The 19,405-nt window shown below is 37.2% G+C and overlaps 3 protein-coding genes across 7 annotated transcripts in view; 1 reads left to right on the top strand and 2 right to left on the bottom strand.

Annotated features, from left to right (window-relative positions):
• Positions 1–19,405, bottom strand: part of LOC127510664 (gastrula zinc finger protein XlCGF8.2DB-like) — a 186,206-nt gene that overhangs the window by 43,317 nt on the left and 123,484 nt on the right. The window lies entirely within an intron of this gene.
• LOC127510614 (gastrula zinc finger protein XlCGF57.1-like) lies at positions 1,902–8,645 on the bottom strand. Its single transcript, XM_051890410.1, has 3 exons — positions 8,556–8,645; positions 6,726–6,870; positions 1,902–4,868 (listed from the first exon to the last, which is right to left on the bottom strand). Exons 2-3 carry the CDS (start codon positions 6,808–6,810, stop codon positions 3,265–3,267), a joined length of 1,689 nt encoding a protein of 562 aa, XP_051746370.1. The 5' UTR covers positions 6,811–6,870; positions 8,556–8,645; the 3' UTR covers positions 1,902–3,264.
• LOC127510581 (NACHT, LRR and PYD domains-containing protein 3-like) overlaps positions 10,804–19,405 on the top strand; it is a 36,228-nt gene continuing 27,626 nt past the window's right edge. The window contains exons 1-2 of the mRNA XM_051890245.1: positions 10,804–10,892; positions 19,236–19,388. Of these exons, the coding sequence (XP_051746205.1) occupies positions 19,255–19,388 (134 nt within the window). The 5' untranslated portion in view covers positions 10,804–10,892; positions 19,236–19,254. The remainder of the gene's footprint in view (positions 10,893–19,235; positions 19,389–19,405) is intronic.

Below are 19,405 nucleotides of genomic sequence, written 5' to 3'. Positions count from 1 at the left end.
TCTGTAACCTTCTTCAGCTTTCGTTTAACACCTTCAATCCAAATGGGGGGAGAACATTTGGATTATGTTTAATACTACTTATATAGTGATAAACAAATAAGTTTATCACTACATAAGTAGAGCTGTTTAATGATTAATCACGATTAATCACATCCAAAATAAGTTTGTGTTTACATAATATATGTGGGTGTACTATGCATACTTATTTCGTATTTATAAACACATATATATTTAAGAAGTATTTTCATGGATATATTTATATATAATTTATTTTTTGAGATTTTGGGGCCGAGAAAAAATCTCGGCGAGTACCATCTTTTGGTCCAAGAACAGTAGTCGGTTCAAGGAGTACTATTGGGTGAGCAGGACACAGTTTGAAGTGTTGTCCTGGAAAATTGGACCTACTACTACAAGGAGAGACACAAACTACTGGGAGGCCATCAGCTCCAAAGAACGTCTCTTCATTTTTCTCTCTCTTGTAAGTGTCCCTCAAGTATTTTTATTTTTACATTTTTCTACTGAAATTTGTATAAACAAAAAGATTAGAGATTTTGAGAAACAACTTAAAACAATAAGACTACTCTTATTATATTTAGAAATGTATAGGCTATTTCTGACGGTTTGCAAGCTACACTACTGATGATCCTGTCCCCAACCAATCAGCTGTCTAGATATAATTACATTTTGTAATCACAGTGTAAATAACACATTATTTTAATCCTACTAAGAGAGACAAGTGAGGTTAACCATTTAGTTACTAGTTTGATTTACTCACACATAGACAAAGAACATCTGACTGTACATGAATCATTACATATCAGATCAGGAATTAGAATGAACATTTACTTACATGTTGTTGCATTACTGTCAAGTCTGTTTGCGATTGATTGACCAAAGAATCCAGTGAAATGTACCGAATACAAATAATGCTCAACTGAGACATTAACATTGTTGAAAACAAATAACCATATCCCTAGCATTAGGATCTTTTGAAAGGGTATGTTATTTTTGTCCTGTATTGCTCTTCTCTCCTGCCATCTCACCAACATGCCAGTTGGCGGGGCTAACATTGCAATGATGAAGTAGGTGTTGATTTCTTCTGCAGAGGTGGCGTTTCACCTATCCATGTTATAGGTAGTGTTGCCAAGCTACTTTTTGGGCTACTTTTACACTGTTGCCGCGGGTTGTAGCGACCTCAAATAACATATTTAGCCATCGTTCAAGTTAATTTTAGAATTTTAGAGGTGATTTAAAATGAATTATTTTGCATTCAATGTGCAATTGTATTGCATTAACATTAATGAATGTTAATTTTTGTGAGTAAAGCGAATCCACACGAGTAACAGAAAAGAGTAACAGTATTATTTCGCTTCATATATTGTGAATCAGTTTATGGTAAACACAAAATTCAGTCGCTGGAGAGTGGTGATGGAGAAAGATTTTTGAGAATCCGAGTCCATTGAATCAATGCTTCGATTCAGTGATTCGAATCGCTCGAATCACTCGAAGACCTGCTGAACAAAACAGTTTTAAAGGCAATGAGAACACAAACATGTAATGACAACTTTTACAAACAGACTGCAATTTTTTTTTTTTTTGTGAAAGTGAAATCTATTAAATATAATCTAAATCATTATCAACTATAAACTCATACTAAATATGAATTGTGCATAATTTGTGTTGTTTTATTAATTTTGAGTGATTTTTATTTTTCAGCTAATCAGCTCATTAAAGGCCATCTCACTCTGCACTGACTACTGAACTACTGAGCTGACTGAGACGCACCCAGAGATTTACTTTGGATTTATTTTCCTTTCTGTTAATTATCTTAATCTTAAACAGGACAGATTGTCCAAACACACAGAAAAACTCCTGGTGAAGCAATAGATCCACGTGACTCATTATAATAAAGATGGCGTTTATTAAAGAGGAGAGTGAAGACATGAAGAAGTATTCAGAGTGAAACAAGAAGATACTGAGGATCAAACAGGTTGGTTTTATTCTCAAAGCTGAACTCAGTCATTTGATCCTTATTAAAAAATATCTCTACAGATTTTGAAGAATGCCACATGAGCCATATCCATCGAATTTCTAAGCATACTTGTATCCAAATTATTAAAGGTCACTCAACTAATTATATTAAAGAAAAGTGGGGAAAGGATCCCGGAAGAAGAATGGCTAAATTTGTGGCATTTACAGAGTGTAACTTTCCAGGGCTTTAAGAGAATTTTGTTGGAAAAACACTATACGTTTCTTTGTCACGCCCAAAGTAAAAGCCAAACAAAAAGGAGTAGCAAATCTAGGCTCCTGCTGGAGGCAGTGTGGTACACAAGTGGCTGATCATGTACATATTTTCTGAGCTTGCCCAGTTTTGAAACTATATTGATCAGAAATACACTCAAGTATAGAGGAAATCTTAGAGATTGAGATTGGGGAAACAGGTTATAGTATATTTCTTGGTAATATACCAAATTCAGTTGATAATAGGAATAAATATTTACTGAGGATACTAGTAGCAGCAAGAAAAAAAAAAGCGATTACTCGTTTATGGCTCCAACATCTTCCCCCAACGAGAACCCAGTGGGAACAAATTGTCACAGAAATTTATAAAATGGAAAGACTGACATTTAAGTTGAGATTACAAGAAGAGACTTTTGAAAAACACTGGGGAAAATGGACTACACATATATCAAAACAGAGAGAAGGGAGATAAATGTGTAATAGGAATACTTATATGCATACATGTAACCACCCTAAGAGAATAATCAAGCTGCTTGAAAGTATGGCTATGGACATGAGGGTATTTGTGTATGTATGCATGTCTAAGTATGTTTGTCTATAAGCACATATATGAATAAAAAAAAAATAAAAAAAAAAATAAATTTTGAAAGAACTTCCATGTAAATACCCATGAAGCTTTGTTCACTGTTTGTTATTGTTTGTCTTTGTTCTGAAAAGTTTTATAAAAATAAAATTAAAAAAAAAAAAAGTTTTATAAGGAGTAGTGTGGCCTAACTTTGAGGCCTGAAACCTAAACCAGGAAGCAGGTCGCTGTTTGTTTCTTAGCTGGAACGTGAAGTCCACATTGTGGATCTACTTGCCTACCAGGACTTGCATAGGACTTATATTTGAGCAGAAAAAATAGATTTTGACCACAAACAACGCAAAACATAGGAATTTTGACTTTGTGAAAGGATTCCTTTATATAAAAGAAATCACTTCCTGCCCTCCAGCTGCATTTCGCACCACAGTAATGCAAACAACCTATGTCTTTCCAGAATGAGTCTGCAAATGTCGTTTCAGGTCTGCGTGATATGTGAAACTCTCTTCACACTGAACACACCTGAAAGGCTTCTCTCCAGTGTGAAGTCTCATGTGAACCTCAAGGGTTATTTTCTGACTGAAACTCTTTCCACAGTGAGAGCAAGTAAAAGGCTTTTCTCCAGTGTGAAGTCTCTGGTGAACCTCAAGGGCTCCTTTCTGCCTGAAACTCTTTCCACAGTGAGAGCATGTGAAAGGCTTTTCTCCAGTGTGAAGTCTCTGGTGAACATCAAGGGCTCCTTTCTGCCCAAAACTCTTTCCACAGTGAGAGCATGTGAAAGGCTTCTCTCCAGTGTGAACTCTCATGTGAGTCTGAAGGCTTCCTTTATTTGTGAAACTCTTTTCACACTGAGTGCATGTGTAAGGCTTCTCTCCAGTGTGAATTCTCATGTGAACCTCAAGGGTTCCTTTAAGTGTGAAACTCTTTGCACAGTGAGGGCAGGCGAACAGCTTCTCTCCAGCGTGAAGTCTCATGTGAGTCTTAACATTTGCTTTTTGTGCGAAGCTCTTCCCACACAGTTCGCAGGTGTAAGGGTTCTCTCCAGTGTGACTTCTCAAGTGGCTATCAAGGGACACCTTATACATAAAACTCATTCCGCACTGGGTGCAGGTGTAAGGCTTCTCTCCGGTGTGAATTCTCATGTGAGTCTTGAGGCATACTTTAGTACTGAAACTCTTACTACACTGAGAGCACATGAAACCCTTCTCTCCATTGTGAATTCTCATATGTTGTGTAAGATTTCTTTGTTCTGAGAAGCTCTTCCCACAGAGTTTGCAGGTGAAAGGCTTCTCTCCTGTGTGAGTTCTCATGTGAATCTTAAGACTTCCTTTTAGTGAGCAGCTCTTACCACACACTTTGCAGGTGTAAGGGTTCTCTCCAGTATGACTTATCAAGTGGATATCAAGGGACACCTTATGTGTAAAACTCATTCCGCATTGGGTGCAGGTGTAAGGCTTCTCTCCAGTGTGAATTCTCATATGTTGTGTAAGATTTCCTTGTTCTGAGAAGCTCTTCCCACACAGTTTGCAGGAGAAAGGCTTTGCTCCAGTGTGAATTCTCATATGAACCGCAAGGTTTCCTTTAGTTGTGAAACTCTTTCCACACTGAGTGCACATAAAAGGCTTCTCTCCAGTGTGAATTCTCAGGTGAACTTCAAGGTTTCCTTTATGTGTGAAACTCTTTGCACAGTGAGGGCAGGCTAACAGCTTCTCTCCAGTGTGAACTCTCATGTGAATCTTAACATTTGCTTTTTGCACGAAGCTCTTCCCACATACTTTGCAGGTGTAAGGCTTCTCTCCAGTGTGAATTCTCATGTGAGTCTTGAGGCTTAGTTTATGACTGAAACTCTCACTACAGTGAGAACACATGAAACTGTTTTCTCCTTTGTTATTTCTCTTGTGGACCTCAGAATTTCTAATTCCTGTTTTTTGAGTGGAAGTGTTTTTAGTCCATGAACAACTAAAAGATTTTTCTCCAGTTGTGAAATCGTGATTTTTCTCTTCCATTTCATTCAGATCTTGACTCTCTTCTTTCAGCAGCATCAGGTCTAAGGTAAACGAAGACAAATACAAGTTAACATCAGTTTTATGGAACAAAGCAAGACATTAAAACACTGACGACCTTCTTACATCTTTTAAAATGACCCATATCCGATATCTACATTTACACTACACGGGCTTAACGTTACTTAATGCAAGACAGTGATATTAAAAGACCAAACTCTGCACACAATTTATTAATAAAGCATACTATGTATAGAAAAGCTGCAGTCCAAAATATGAAAGCAATGAGTTAAATTTATTGACAGAACTCATAGAAATATTTTTAATGCGATAGTTCCATCCTGACATCAGAATCATTCATTTGTACCGATTCTTCACCACAGATTCGCTGTAAATGTGTTTTCTAAAGGTCTGGTGGTAAAACTTTTGCCAAGCATGTCAGAGGTTCTGGTTTCTAATCTGCTTATGTATAGTTTTTTTCCTCATTAAAACCAAATGCGTTCATCAGTTATTGTGTATCAAAAGCAGGGACATGTTTGTGTGCAGTTTATTTTGTGATTTCACTGAAACAAACAGAGTGTCAACAACAGTTAGAAAAAGATTGAAGCACTTGTCATGCAGTTTAGCAAATGGCTGCGATTTTTTGTGTGTGTGTGAAGCTCGTCAGTGAAGCACAGCTAAATGTTGCTCCATCTGAAAGCCAGAGGGCGCTCTTGCGCAGAAACTCCAAATATGCCCCGCAGAAGAAAGATAACTCACGTCGTTCCAGAAAATCACTGTAGCTGAATAAACAGAAGATTGAAATGCTTTGATTGATTAAACATGACAAATAAACACACGACTATAGCACTATTTGCATGGGATTAGTATTATCTGGGGACCTGTAGTCATTTGTAATAATCACAGAGGATGTCTGTGATCTTAATCCCGTGCGAATCGGTCATGTCTGTAATTTGTAAAGTAATTTCCCTCGCCCCCGCCCTGTCTTCCTGTTTCAGTGGAAATTACATCAACACACTTCAGCGGGCTTTTAATAATAATATTTATTTCATTTAATAAGTGCAGGAAATTTACATGGTTCAGCACTGGGTTTTTTTCCACAATAAAGTTCTAGTCTGAATAAAGTTCTAACCACTAGTCTGCTTCAGCCCAGTTTCACAAACAGGGCTTAGATTAAGCCAAGATTAGGCCTCAACTCAATTAGGACATTTAAGTAGCTTTTAGAAACGTGCCTTAGAAAAAAAAAACATTACTGGTGTGCATCTTGAGACAAAACATTGGCAATGGCTTAAGCCATATCTGTGAAACAGACCAATGGTGTATTTTGTTTGATTTCATTCAGTATCCATTTTCGGTTGGTTAATCAGTTATTGGCCAGTGTGGCCCACAGGTTGAAAACCACTGCTCTAGCGTGTTCGGTTGATGTGCGAGATATCCTCATGTTATGCAGCACAGTTGAGTTTATGCAAAAACCAACAAGGTTTGTTCTCATGCTTCAAGCAGGTTCGGTTGTGCTTCTGTTTATGTTCACAGATCTAATTTCTTCATGCTAAATAAATTATTTTTGATAGATACGGTTGCATAATTAAGTGATATAAATGATTGGTTGATTTTGGGTTTAATGTTACTCAAAATAATTTTTACTTCTGTATTTTTTCTAATTTAATGTGTGACTTCATGTCATAATACAAACGTTCAATGTGGAAGTGGGATCTTCTCATATTTCGCTTTAAGGCAGCATTGTGATCTCAACATGTCTGTCCATATGTGGCGACCCGCTCCATGTCAAATAAAACCATTTTAATTAGGACACTCATAAGACATTCTTCAAAAATATTAAGTTCTGTAGAGGTCGACATTTTAACAAGGATCAAATGATCAGCTTTGAGAATAAAACAAACCTGTTTCTTCCTCAGTATCTTCTTGTTTCACACTGAATACTTCTTCAATCTTCATGTCTTCACTCTCCTCTTTAATAAACGCCATCTTTATAATAGTGCGTCGCGTGGATCTCAATCACTTCACCAGGTGTTTTTCTGTGTCATACTTCAAATGAGAATATTTAAAGGGTTAGTTCACCCAAAAATGAAAATTTGATGTTTATCTGCTTACCCCCAGGGCATCCAAGATGTAGGTGACTTTGTTTCTTCAGCAGAACACAAATGATGATTTTTTTCACTCGCACTCGGGAGAGATCACTTCCATCTTCAGACCTCACACGCCGGATGCTCAAGGCAGTTGGACATAGTGGTGTATTAGAGGTAAAAGATGATATAAATACTATTCGGTTTCTCACATAAACCGATCGTTCCGTGTCTTAGGACATCAATGTGTCGTCACGAGCCGCAGGGTTTAATTTGGATTTGTCTGTGCATGTTTTTTTTGACTCTTATAGATGGAGTTCCCATTGACATGCATTATACGACTGACAGACCGCAACAATTGGAGTTAAAAATTATCATTTGTGCTCTACTGAAGAAACAAAGTCACCTACATCTTGGATGCCCTGGGAGTAAGCAGATAAACATCAAATTTTCATTTTTGGGTGAACTATCCCTTTAACAGAAACTAAATCTCAGGGTGCATCTCAATCAGAGTGATTACCACCCCCAGCAGTACAAATTAGCAAAAGAAAACAAATTATACATAATCTACATATTTTATGAGTTTAAAGTTGGTATTTAATGATTTGTATATTATATTTAATAGATTCGATTTTTAAGAAAACTTTTGCAGTCGGTTTGTAAAAGTTTTAAATCACACGTGTTTGTGTTCTCATTGCATTTACACTTTTTTGACCAGTTTATGCCAGTTTAGCATGTCGCAGCATACATAAAACTTGTCTGATTTTTTTTTTCTTCTAATTCAAAATTAGGCCACACCTTGCTTGCTTTTCGAGTAGTCATTTCTGAGCTCGCTGCGACTGACAAAGAAAATGCAAGGGATATCTGAGGTAAACTTAAGAGCACCTCTTAAGGTATCATTTTCCCTAGCGTTTCATTTTAATGTGTTATTTAAAATGTTGCGCTTTGCGTGTCACAGTAACATAAACAACAGTAATTTGAACAATAAAATCTTTTGTATTTCTTCCTTGTTAAATCTACTATTGTTTTCAGTGTCGACTAGTGACAGCTGTATTGCTTAGTCCCTACTTTGTAGCAAAATCTACATAACGTTCTCAACAAAAATATTGTTTAGTGTAAAACATGTTGAAGATTAGCGGACAGTCAATTCATTAAATAGCAAGCTATTTCCTCACAAAAACTGTTTAGTGAAGCATCTCCTCCATTGACATTAATTCAAAAAACGGCCTCTTGTCTCCTTTCCTCCGCAGCCGTTAAGCTTTTTTGGTTGCAGGCTTGCCTTCTAGTGGCTTTGATGCCTCATCAACGTACGATGAATCGAGCTCTTCGAATCACTGAATCATTACGCGAAGCATTTGATTCGATTGACTCGGAGTATCAAAAAGCTCCGTTTATCACATCATAACTTTCTCCATTAACCTAAATCGTGTTCACGATAATCTGATTGACCACATACGACGCGAAATTAGAAGCACCTTTTCTGTTACTAATGTGTGGATGCGCTTTACTCACAAAATAACGTTCATTCATGTTTGATGATACAGTAGTAAAAATACTATTGTTCATTTTAGATCGACTCTAATAATTATATAAATCGACTGAACGATTTGTTTCGACTCAAACATGTTAAATGCTTAAAACACAAACCTTTCTTCAGGCGATCTATGAGCTGAATCACAACAGACGAGGGGTCGCGGCGCATACTTATGACGCCACAGCATCAGACGAAAACAAAAGTACCATTCACAAGCTGCTGTCTAAAATCACAAAGTGCAAATTATAAGAAGTAAATAATGTATTCATATTTGAATCCTTGGGAAATGCATATTTAAATGTTGTCTAATGATGCTCTAAAAGAGTTTGTAGCACATCTTATATGTGAGATTCTGTGTAAGACGCAAAACAGTCATGTTTGGTACATTTATACAATTTACACGAGGGGTTGGTAACTACTTTTTCAGTAACAATATATATATATATATATATTTTTTAAATTGATGTTTGGATTATTTTTCTAAAGTGCAACAGCAATAACCATAATTATTATACAATAATATTTGTTAAATAAAATCAAACCTTTATTAGTGCCACAGACAAATATGAAACAATAAATAGGTAACGTGTTGCAAAATGTTTGGTCAATTGTGTAAAATTAATTGTTTGATTAATTTTCTTGGCTTTGTAAATTAGTCATATAAAAGCTACTGATGACCAGGATGAGGAGCAGCAGCAGAGAGAACGAGGGACAGAGAGGTTGAACTGATGGAGATAATCAGAGAAGACGACGTGAAGTTTCAGAAACAGACAAAGAGGAGAACAGGGAGAGGATGGACAGACTCTTTTCTCTATTTGAGTGATTAATTAAAAAAATAAAACAAAGATTTTTTTGAATATATTAAAGGAAACTAAATAAAGTCGCCAATAGAGTTTCAATAGTAATGTGGTCATGGCATGTGACGCGGAGAATGCATCTGAGACACCGCTAGTGGAATACGTGTGTTTTTTTACTATTAATAATTATTGCACACCTTGCACTTTATTTGTGGCCCCTGAACAATACATTTGTGTGAGTTGTTGTTGTTTTTTTCATGTGCGCATCTTTTTTTTTCTTCTGATTTTTTTGTTTTTTTGGGACCTACGCACCGCTAGGAGTTTGTTCATTCATCTGTTCTGGACTGGTGGCACTATGTTTTTCCTCTAAAAAATAAAAATAAAAAACACCTTATATTCAGGTGTGCATAATTATTAGGTACGTTTTCTTTTACAAATAAAATGAGGTCCAAAAAACAGATTTAACTCAAGTCAAAGATTACTAAATGCCCATGAGAAGGATACAATACTAATGCAATATTAGAAATTGTAGTTAAGGCATGACCATTGGACAGTGAAATGCTCATTGGGTCAGCAGGTGGAGAAGAAAAGACACGTTAACTGCAAAAGAATTAAGAATTAAGGTGAAGAATTAAGCGTGAAACCATCAGGAACCTTTTAGTCTCCAGTGCCACCATTTTCTAGAACTGCAACCTTCCTGGAGTCTCCAGAAGGTGTCAGGATCTCAGAGACTTAGGTTAGGTAAAGAATCCTAAAAAATGACCCCCACTTAATAATAATCACAAGCTGAAGTGTTGTAAAATACATGAAGGCTTTATAGCTGGAAGGACCAGCACCATTCTCTTGTACCACTGTTTGAAGAATTTATCTTCCAGAGTCTGGAAATTAAGTTTTGGGAGTTCATTTTTAGTCCATCTCCTACCCTGAAGTCTGTTTTGCAGACATGGACTGAAAATGGTGTGTATTGATGTCTTTCTGCGGTGGAAACAACATACCTTCTAATGTTAATTCATGTTTATTACTAGTAGGAAGAGATGATCAGTTCATGTGCTGCTTGAACTAAGACGCTACAGTGATCTGTCACGACACATTGTAAAGCCACAAAACGGTATTTATTTTTTAAATTTCTTAAAAAAAATTACAAAATTTGAGAGCTGAGACTTTGAAAGCTATTTTATACCAAAGTAACCTGCTCTGTCTTGTATGTTGGTGCATTGTCAGTGTCCTCTTCATGATGTATGATGTGTGGTGTGAGAGCACCATGGCTTGTTAGACAGTAATTAAGGGAGGCGGGTCTTTGGAAGGTCAATTATGGTGAAACATAATGTTTAAATATAAAAAAAATACCTTTGCTTTTGGTAATTAGGTCTCATGTAATATGACAGCTGTCAGCTTGACATAATCTGACTGTTAAGCATTTAAAAGAAAATTATATGATGACTGTTTTAAATATCTAATACTTAAAGTTATGTAAAGGAAAACATGTAGTTAAGGAGATAAAATGAGCTAGGTTAATAATGAAATTCTGACCCACACTCATAACCAGCAGGTGGCGGTAATGCATCTAAAGTTGTATGACAATTGCCATTAAAATCCAGAAGAAGAAGGAAGAAGCTCAAAAGAAGATGAAGGAAGAAAAAAATAAGATTACAGGTACGTTTTATCCATATGATCATAAAACAATCAAGTTTTGGGATACTCTGAGTGTTATTGCTGATAAGTGTTACATCCATATCAGCCTGTATACTTATCTGCATAACTTAGTTGGTGTAATTCCTACTGATTTATTTTACTTGCAGTTGTTTTAGGTTTGTTTGTTTTTTTAATACATACACTTTTAAGTGTGTGATCTGTATATACAAAACTTATTTTATTAAACACTGTAAACTGGGATTGCTTCCCATGCATATTTTTCTTACCGGAAATACACATTCATCTCCATTAGTACTTCACTAGACCTTAAAGAGCATCCCTGTCTTTATACAGGGAGCATACTTTTATTTAGGGAATAAACTCAGCTAATTTTTGGTTCCCAAAACAAACATCTTGACATTCTCTGTCGGTTTGCCAGGAATGATTTATTTATAAATTGCCTGTCAATGACTTATGAATGAAACCTCTCAGTTAACACTACTCAACTAATCGGTTAGCTCTTTTCTTCTGAATATTAACCCTTTACATATATCACACATGTGTTCAGAATGTTCAGTGCTTGGTGCATGTGATTAACTGCTAAATTCCAATCTGCTTTGCACTTTGGCTGAGCCAGAGACAGACTCACTCAGCTCTTGTGTTCACACAAACATGTTGCCTTGCAATGCCGACATGCCTTGTTGTTGTCCTTTTTAATGGCCGTACGTTTCTGAGCTTGGTACTGTTTGAAACATCATATGAAACATCGACAAATAATCAAGACCTGACACTGAACAACCCATGTGGGAAAAAAAAAAAGTACATTTCTATAATGTACTTAAAGGAACACTCCACTTTTTTTGAAAATAGGCTCATTTTCCAACTCCCCTAGAGTTAAACAGTTGAGTTGTACCGTTTTTGAATCCATTCAGCCGATCTCCGGGTCTGGCGGTACCACATTTAGCATAGCTTAGCATAGTTCATTGAATCTGATTAGATCGTTAGCATCTCACTCAAAAATGACCAAAGAGTTTCGGCGTAATAATCAAGGAACTTTGCTGCCGTACCATGGGTGCAGCAGGCGCAATGATATTGCACAGCGTCTCTCACAAATGTCTCCATGGTTGCAAGGCACGCTCCCTGTGCAAGCAGGGGGTCACAGGCGCTGCGTAATATCATTGCACCTGCTGCACCCATGGTACGGCAGCAAAGTTCCTTGATTATTACGCCGGAATGAGAGTATAGTTCCTAGCCATATCGGCCTAGAAAAGTTTTAAATAGGAAAAATATCGAAACTCTTTGGTCATTTTTGAGCGAGATGCTAACGGTCTAATCAGATTCAATGAACTATGCTAAGCTATGCTAAAAGTGGTACCGCCAGACCCGGAGATCGGCTGAATGGATTCGAAAACGGTAAAACTCAACTGTTTAACTCTAGGGGAGTTGGAAAATGAGCCTATTTTCAAAAAAAGTGGAATGTTCCTTTAAAGAGCTCTATTTTCACGCAATAATTTTGTGCTTGATATACTAAACGTTCTTCTGTAGTACCTCTTAAGATAATCTTAAGAACATCTAAGTGTACTCAACTGTGCTATTTTGAGACACCATGAAATATGAACTAAAATGTGCTTTTAATATACTATCCCTGTATTTAAAAAATGTATTTAGTTACCACTTGTAGTACACTATTGGTTCAAGTATATACTATAAGTGGTAACTAAATACATTTTTTTTAATAAAATAGGGAAATAGGGCACTTTAAGTACATTATGGAAGTATACTTTTTTTCACCTGGGAAGGAAGACATGACTGCTTATGCTGCCTTCATGTTCTATCGTAATTATCTTATTTCTTACTACTGAAGTCGTAATTACAAGTATGTCACATCCAACAAGTGCTTTGTTGTTAGATATAATAGGAAACATGGGAACATCAGGCTTAATCTAACATGTTTCTTAGAGAAATCCTATTTTCAGACTGTAATACACATTAGACCAGCAAAAAAAGAAGCAGCAATATGCAAGGGCAAGTGGAAATACTAAAAAAAATCAAATACATGCTGTTTCCTCTGTGTAAAAAAAAAAAAGGAAAAAAAAAAAGTACAATATACATCAAATGGTTGCTGATATACATAAATGAAAACATGAGTAAAATAGCAAGAGCTAACAATTTGGAAAAGTGAATAAAACCTTCTGCAGGAAGGAAGCTCTCCAGAAACATACAGTACATTAAGCAAAGCATAGTCTGGACAAATCCCAGACTGGACTATGCCCTGGAGGAACCGCTTTATGACTTTACAGTATGTACATTTATAGTTTTGTCTCCCACTATGGAAATGTGTACGTTAGCTGACTGCTCTCATAGAGCTGTAGGTTTTCTTTTTCAGTCCTCGTGGTGCTTTTGTATACGTACAGTATTTTAGTTACTTTGTCTCACCCTGCAAGTGTGTACCTTTCTAAATCTGACAACCAGAGAAACAGCCAATGAGGGCAGCATCAGACCTGTAAAACTTTATAGATTTGTTTTTCTTAGTTGATAGTTTGGCTGAGAGAGACAGTTTTATTTTTGATCTACTTTCTTAGCTGACGTGTGTTTGATGCCAAAGTAAGTGTTTGGTTTTTTTAATAATGAAAATTTGATCTTTCTTATATTTAGCTATTATGTATTTTTTGTATTTATGCCATATAACAGTGAATTTGAGCCTAACAGACTTGCTTTGTAGCGCAATCAAATATTTATTAAGATACACTATATTGCCAAAAGTTTTGGGACACCCCTCCAAATCATTGAATTCAGGTGTTCCAATCACTTCCATGGCCACAGGTGTATAAAAGCACCTAGTTATGCAGACTGCTTCTACAAACATTTGTGAAAGAATGGGTCGCTCTCAGGAGCTCAATGAATTCAAGCATGGTACCGTGATAGGTTGCCACCTGTGCAATAAGTCCATTTGTGAAATTTCCTCACTACTAAATATTCCACAGTCAACTGTTAGTGGTATCATAACAAAGTGGAAGCAACTGGGAACAACAGCAACTCAGCCACGAAGTGGTAGGCCACGTAAAATCACAGAGTGGGGTCAGCGAATGCTGAGGCGCAGTGCGCAGAAGTCACCAACTTTCTGCAGAGTCATTAGCTACAGACCTCCAAACTTCATGTGGCCTTCAGAGTAGCTCAAGAACAGTGTGTAGAGAGCTTCGTGGAATGGGTTTCCATGGCCGAGCAGCTGCATCCAAGCCTTATATCACCAAGTGCAATGCAAAGCGTCGGATGCAGTGGTGTAAAGCACGCCTCCACTGGACTCTAGAGCAGTGGAGACGTGTTCTCTGGAGTGACGAATCACGCTTCTCTGTCTGGCAATCCGATGGACGAGTCTGGGTTTGGCGGTTGCCAGGAGAACGGTACTTGCCTGACTGCATTGTGCCTAGTGTAAAGTTTGGTGGCGGGAGGATTATGGTGTGGGGTTGTTTTTCAGGGGTTGGGCTTGGCCCCTTAGTTCCAGTGAAAGGAACTCTTAATGCTTCAGCATATCAAGACATTTTGGACAAATTCATGCTCCCAACTTTGTGGGAACAGTTTGGGGACAGCCCCCTTCCTGTTCCAACATCACTGCGCACCAGTGCACAAAGCAAGGTCCATAAAAACATGGAGGAACTTGACTGGCCTGCACAGAGTCCTGACCTCAACCCGATAGAACACCTTTGGGAGGAATTAGAGCGGAGACTGCGAGCCAGGCCTTCTCGCCAACATCCCTGCCTGACCTCACAAATGCGCTTCTAGAAGAATGGTCCCATAAACACACACCTAAACCTTGTGGAAAGCCTTCCCAGAAGAGTTGAGGCTGTTATAGCTGCAAAGGGTCAGCCAACTCCATATTAAACCCTACGGATTAAGAATGGGATGTCATTAAAGTTCATGTGCACGTAAAGGCAGGCGTCCCAAAACTTTTGGCAATATAGTGTATGTGTCCTTTTATAACACATCATTTGAGACACTGATCATTTTATAATTAACTTCTATTTAGTCTGCTTGTTTGTGTCAGGGGTGGCTTTTATAAAGATCCAAGGAAATATGTGATGCAGGATGAACAAAAAATTAACATTAACATGACAATGAACTGAAGATTTAAATACATGAGGAATTAACAGAACAGGGAACAGGTGTGGACTAATTAGGGACCATGACAAATAATAGAAGAACTAGGCTGCATTTAACTCCACATTTAGACATACACTTCTCTGAGCACATCAAATGGGTGAGGGAAGTTTACTTGCACAGACCCTTGACCTCTCGTTTTTGACCGAGGGAGCGAGTCTACTCAATATGTACACTTCCATAGACCACAATGCAACACGATTGTGACGTCACAACAGATCACGCTTGGTTTGGCCCCACCCCACATAATCTAGCATGATATTAGAGTTTTGACGTTTAACTGCATTTAATACTTGTAGCTACCTTAAGCTGACTGTTTTTTACACAGTTACAATTTTGAGTGTTTTTATTTTTTATTTGTGTATTTTTTAATATTTTATATTAATATTTGTTTATATTCACGTTTTTAACAGACCAAGCATACATACAGGCCTACACATTGGTAAACAAATTTATAATGAGAGAACTGTAAATAATAAATAAGCTCCATATCAGATTCCTAGTGATCAAGGGCTTAGGTTGTTCTGTTTAAACACATTTCAAGGGTTCCGCCAGTAGTGGGCACTCGTGCAACGTAAGCAGTGATGTACATCCGAGTGAACGAGATTGAGGGAAGTTATCAAGGGAAGGGCATTAAAAAATTAGACTTAAACTCAGCCCTAGAGCTCAGGCAAAACAGACAATGGAGATCATGTCTGAAAAGACAGAAACTAAACATGACAGTTTGTCCTTGCTGCTCATACAGTATATTTTAAATTGACCTCACTTTACGGTTTTAACCATATTAAATTCACTAAATTGATAAGCATTGGGTTGCATGAGTTAGCATCAGGAAGGGCATCTGGTATAAAACCTGTGTTCAAAAATATGCGGATGTGATTTATATTTCAGTTAACATTTATTATATTTCAAGTAATTAAAATGTTTTTTTATGGTTTGTTTTAGTTTTAGTTAACTACAGTGATGGGAATAACGGCATTATAAATAAACGCCGTTACTAACGCCGTTACTTTTTTCAGTAACGAGTAATCAAACAAATACTTTTCCCCCCCGTTACAACGCCGTTACCGTTACTGAGAATAAAATGCTGCATTACTATAATTGAGCTCACTGAAGCGGTTTTCATCCGAGTCTCTCTTTCTCTCTCTCTCTTAGCTATAGGACCTGCAAAGTTATTTCTCTGGTGTGTGTGTTGGGGTGGGACACAGGCTAACTGATGATGATTGGTGTGTGACTAGAGATTATAGACCTGCAAAGCGTTTTGTTGTAAAGAAATAGTACAGGTTAGTCATACACAAATATAATTTTAAACTGATAATAATGCTGTGTGTGTGTGTGTGTGTGTGTGTGTCTGTGTCAGAGCATGTGAGCGGAGCGCGAGTTCAAACCAGAATACCTTTTGTGACATGCAGGATCGAAAATATGTGAAAAGTTTTTTTTTCTAGTCGACTAGTAGCCTAGTTGTTCATTTAAGCCATTAGTTGACTAATCACATTTTTTATTAACTTAATTTCTTAAATACTGGAGAGAATAAACCATAATAATGAGCGTTTACGTAATATAGGCTATATACCACTCAAGCGCACGCATAAAGCTTGCCATAAAGAACCGGCAAAAGTAATGATTATGAATGTGACAAAAACAGCAAGGAGACATTTTAATTGTTTATTAATAAACTAATGTTTTCTGAATCAGTGTTAGCGGCAAAGATGAAGTTGACATTGCTGACTCTCATCATCTCCGCATGGACGCGCCTAGAGAGAGAATGCAAAATTCATTTGTACGGCAGCAAAGTTCCTTGATCATTATGCCGGAATGACAGTATAGTTCCTAGGCATATCGGCCTAAAAAAATCGCAACTTTTCATTTTCCGTCGGTCTTAGTACAGATGTAACTACAGAAGAGTCGAGTTTTAAATAGGAAAAATATTGAAACTCTTTTGTCATTTTTAACGAGATGCTAACGGTCTAATCAGATTCAATGAACTATGCTAAGCTATGCTAAAAGTGGTACCGCCAGACCCGGAGATCGGCTGAATGGATTCGAAAACGGTAAAACTCAACTGTTTAACTCTAGGGGAGTTGGAAAATGAGCCTATTTTCAAAAAAAGTGGAGTGTTCCTTTAACAAATACATAGACTACTTCACTGCATAGAGAACACCAATGAGATCATCTTCCCAGAAGCTGTTAAACTCACAAACTTAACAAAATAACACCCATACACCAGAGACTGTTTCATGTATTTCATAACAGTTGTAACAACAGCCACACACTACAGACTCTTTTATGTGCAATATTTGCCCACACAATTTCTGCTCTTCCGTGTCAGTCTCCTACAACCAGAACAAACCTGATTCAACTCATCAGCTCATTAGTAGAAACAGCAAGACCTGAAGTGGGTGTGTCAAATAAGGGAGACATACAAAATGTGCAGGGCTGGGGGTCCTCCAGGACAGGTTTGAAAACCCCTGTCCTACGCTGTTTACGTAATAAACAGTGCAGCGCTTCCGAGTTCTACTTCAGAATGCCGACTCATTATTGGCCATCTCCTACGTCAGCATCAAATGCAGGGGTCGTGCTGATCATGTGAACAGCGTTGGCCAATAGGAGCCGGTGTTCTGACGTAGAACTCTTACACCTAACCTTACCTAACAGTCTACTACAGTCTACTAATGCTATAATGAGAGGTAGTTGACATGCAGTTAGTAAGTTATTTATGGTTAGAAGAATGTCTAAAGTGGACCATTGAAATAAAGTGTTAACCAGATTTTTTCTTTGCACTATCATTTAGTGAATTGGGCGCTAAACCAGCACAGAGAGCACCTGCATATATGCTCAAAACTAATTCTTAGTCAGTTCCATTCTTTTTATTGATGTAATTTTATTATAATTATCAGTTACCAATGTGGTAACTAATGTGATCAAATAAGCGAGTCATCCAAAATGTGTACTGTTGGCGTGCCTCCAGGAACAGGGTTGGGACACACTAAACACCGTGATACTCAAGTGTACAACCTTACTGATATATTGCAAGTAGTATTCAACTAGTCATGCAATATTTTTTTTTTTTTTTTGCTTAGAGCTCTATTTGTTTTGTTTAAGTTGATAAAACTCAAGAAATCTTAGTTACTTACAGCTGGTATACACAGTGCAAGTTCAGACACTGAGGAGGTCGTGAGCCCATGCACACGTTATGAGTCATTTTAACATACAGTATAGTCATTTCAAAGCAGTTGGTACACGATACAACTGTACTGCCTGGTGAGCCGGCAGCAATTTCATGAGCTTCGTGCTAAACATGGAGTGTTGCCAAGGATATAATTGAAGAAGCCAAGGATATGCCAAGGATATAATTGAAGAACAGAGAATAGCATTGCCATTACATTCTGAGTGTAGTTTTTTATGTGTACACTATAGTGCTGCCTAGAGTAGACAATGTCATAAGGTTGTATATGATCTAGGAATAGGGGAGAGCATATACGCTGGTCAAATTTAAACCAATTCCTTTATTTTTTCAAAATGTTTAAAGATGACCCAGAGCAAGTCGCTTGTAAGGTACTCTACTTTGCTTGTAATTGCTTTTCACATGATGTAAGCCGCAACCATATGAGCATCAGTGATTTTCATGCAGTTTGTCCTGAGTGGAGAAAAAAAAAAAAAACCTCTTATGACAACCAAAATCATAACCACCATAAAAACAGTAATATATTATATTTTATATATATATAACCAGCAATGCGTGAAATCCGGCATTGTATAGAATGCCTAGGGAATATATAGAATGCATGAAGTTTGTAGGCAAAGTATGAAATGGTTTATATTTCACACATTTCCTAGGCATTCTATTCAATGCCAAAGGGCCAGCCGGCTTGTCGTTCTGTATAATACCTAGGTAATGTATAGAATGCCTAGGAAAAGTATGCAACATAATCACAAAAACCAGACATTTCATACTTTGCCAACAAACTTCACGAATTCCATATATTCCCTAGGCATAAACATAAACATACATAAACACACACAAAGAATTGCTGTTTATGGAGAAGAAATAAACGGCACTTCTAAAATGATGTCATGGGAACTCATACACACACACACACAAAGAATTGCTAATTTTAATTCATGACAACTTAAGTTCAGTAATGACTATAACTTCAAATAATTAATTCAATCTTCTTTTTTTTCTTTCTTTTTTTTTTTGCATGGCAGTAATCTTTATGGAGAAGAAATGAACGGCGCTTCTAAAATGAGTTTCCATGACACCAGAGAGGAGGGTGATGTTGTTCACTCCCAGAGATCAGGATCTCCAGAGCCCAGCTGTGTGTCTATGAAGAGTGATGGAGCAGTAGCCTCTGATCCTGTGTGAGTACAAACATGTA

This window comes from Ctenopharyngodon idella, chromosome 4 (genome assembly GCF_019924925.1).
Source record: "Ctenopharyngodon idella isolate HZGC_01 chromosome 4, HZGC01, whole genome shotgun sequence".
In the NCBI taxonomy this organism is placed as follows: Eukaryota; Metazoa; Chordata; class Actinopteri; order Cypriniformes; family Xenocyprididae; genus Ctenopharyngodon; species Ctenopharyngodon idella.
The sequence above is the reverse complement of the archived record's forward strand: the minus strand, read 5'-3'. Positions and strand labels throughout refer to the sequence as shown.

Bases quoted from the DNA above. Each gene is read 5' to 3' on its own strand.
- LOC127510614 (XM_051890410.1), bottom strand. From the start codon at position 6,810: ATGGCGTTTATTAAAGAGGAGAGTGAAGACATGAAGATTGAAGAAGTA. The intron at 4,869-6,725 runs GTTTGTTTTATT...CGTTTACCTTAG, and splicing joins AGATACTGAGGAAGAAACAG to ACCTGATGCTGCTGAAAGAA.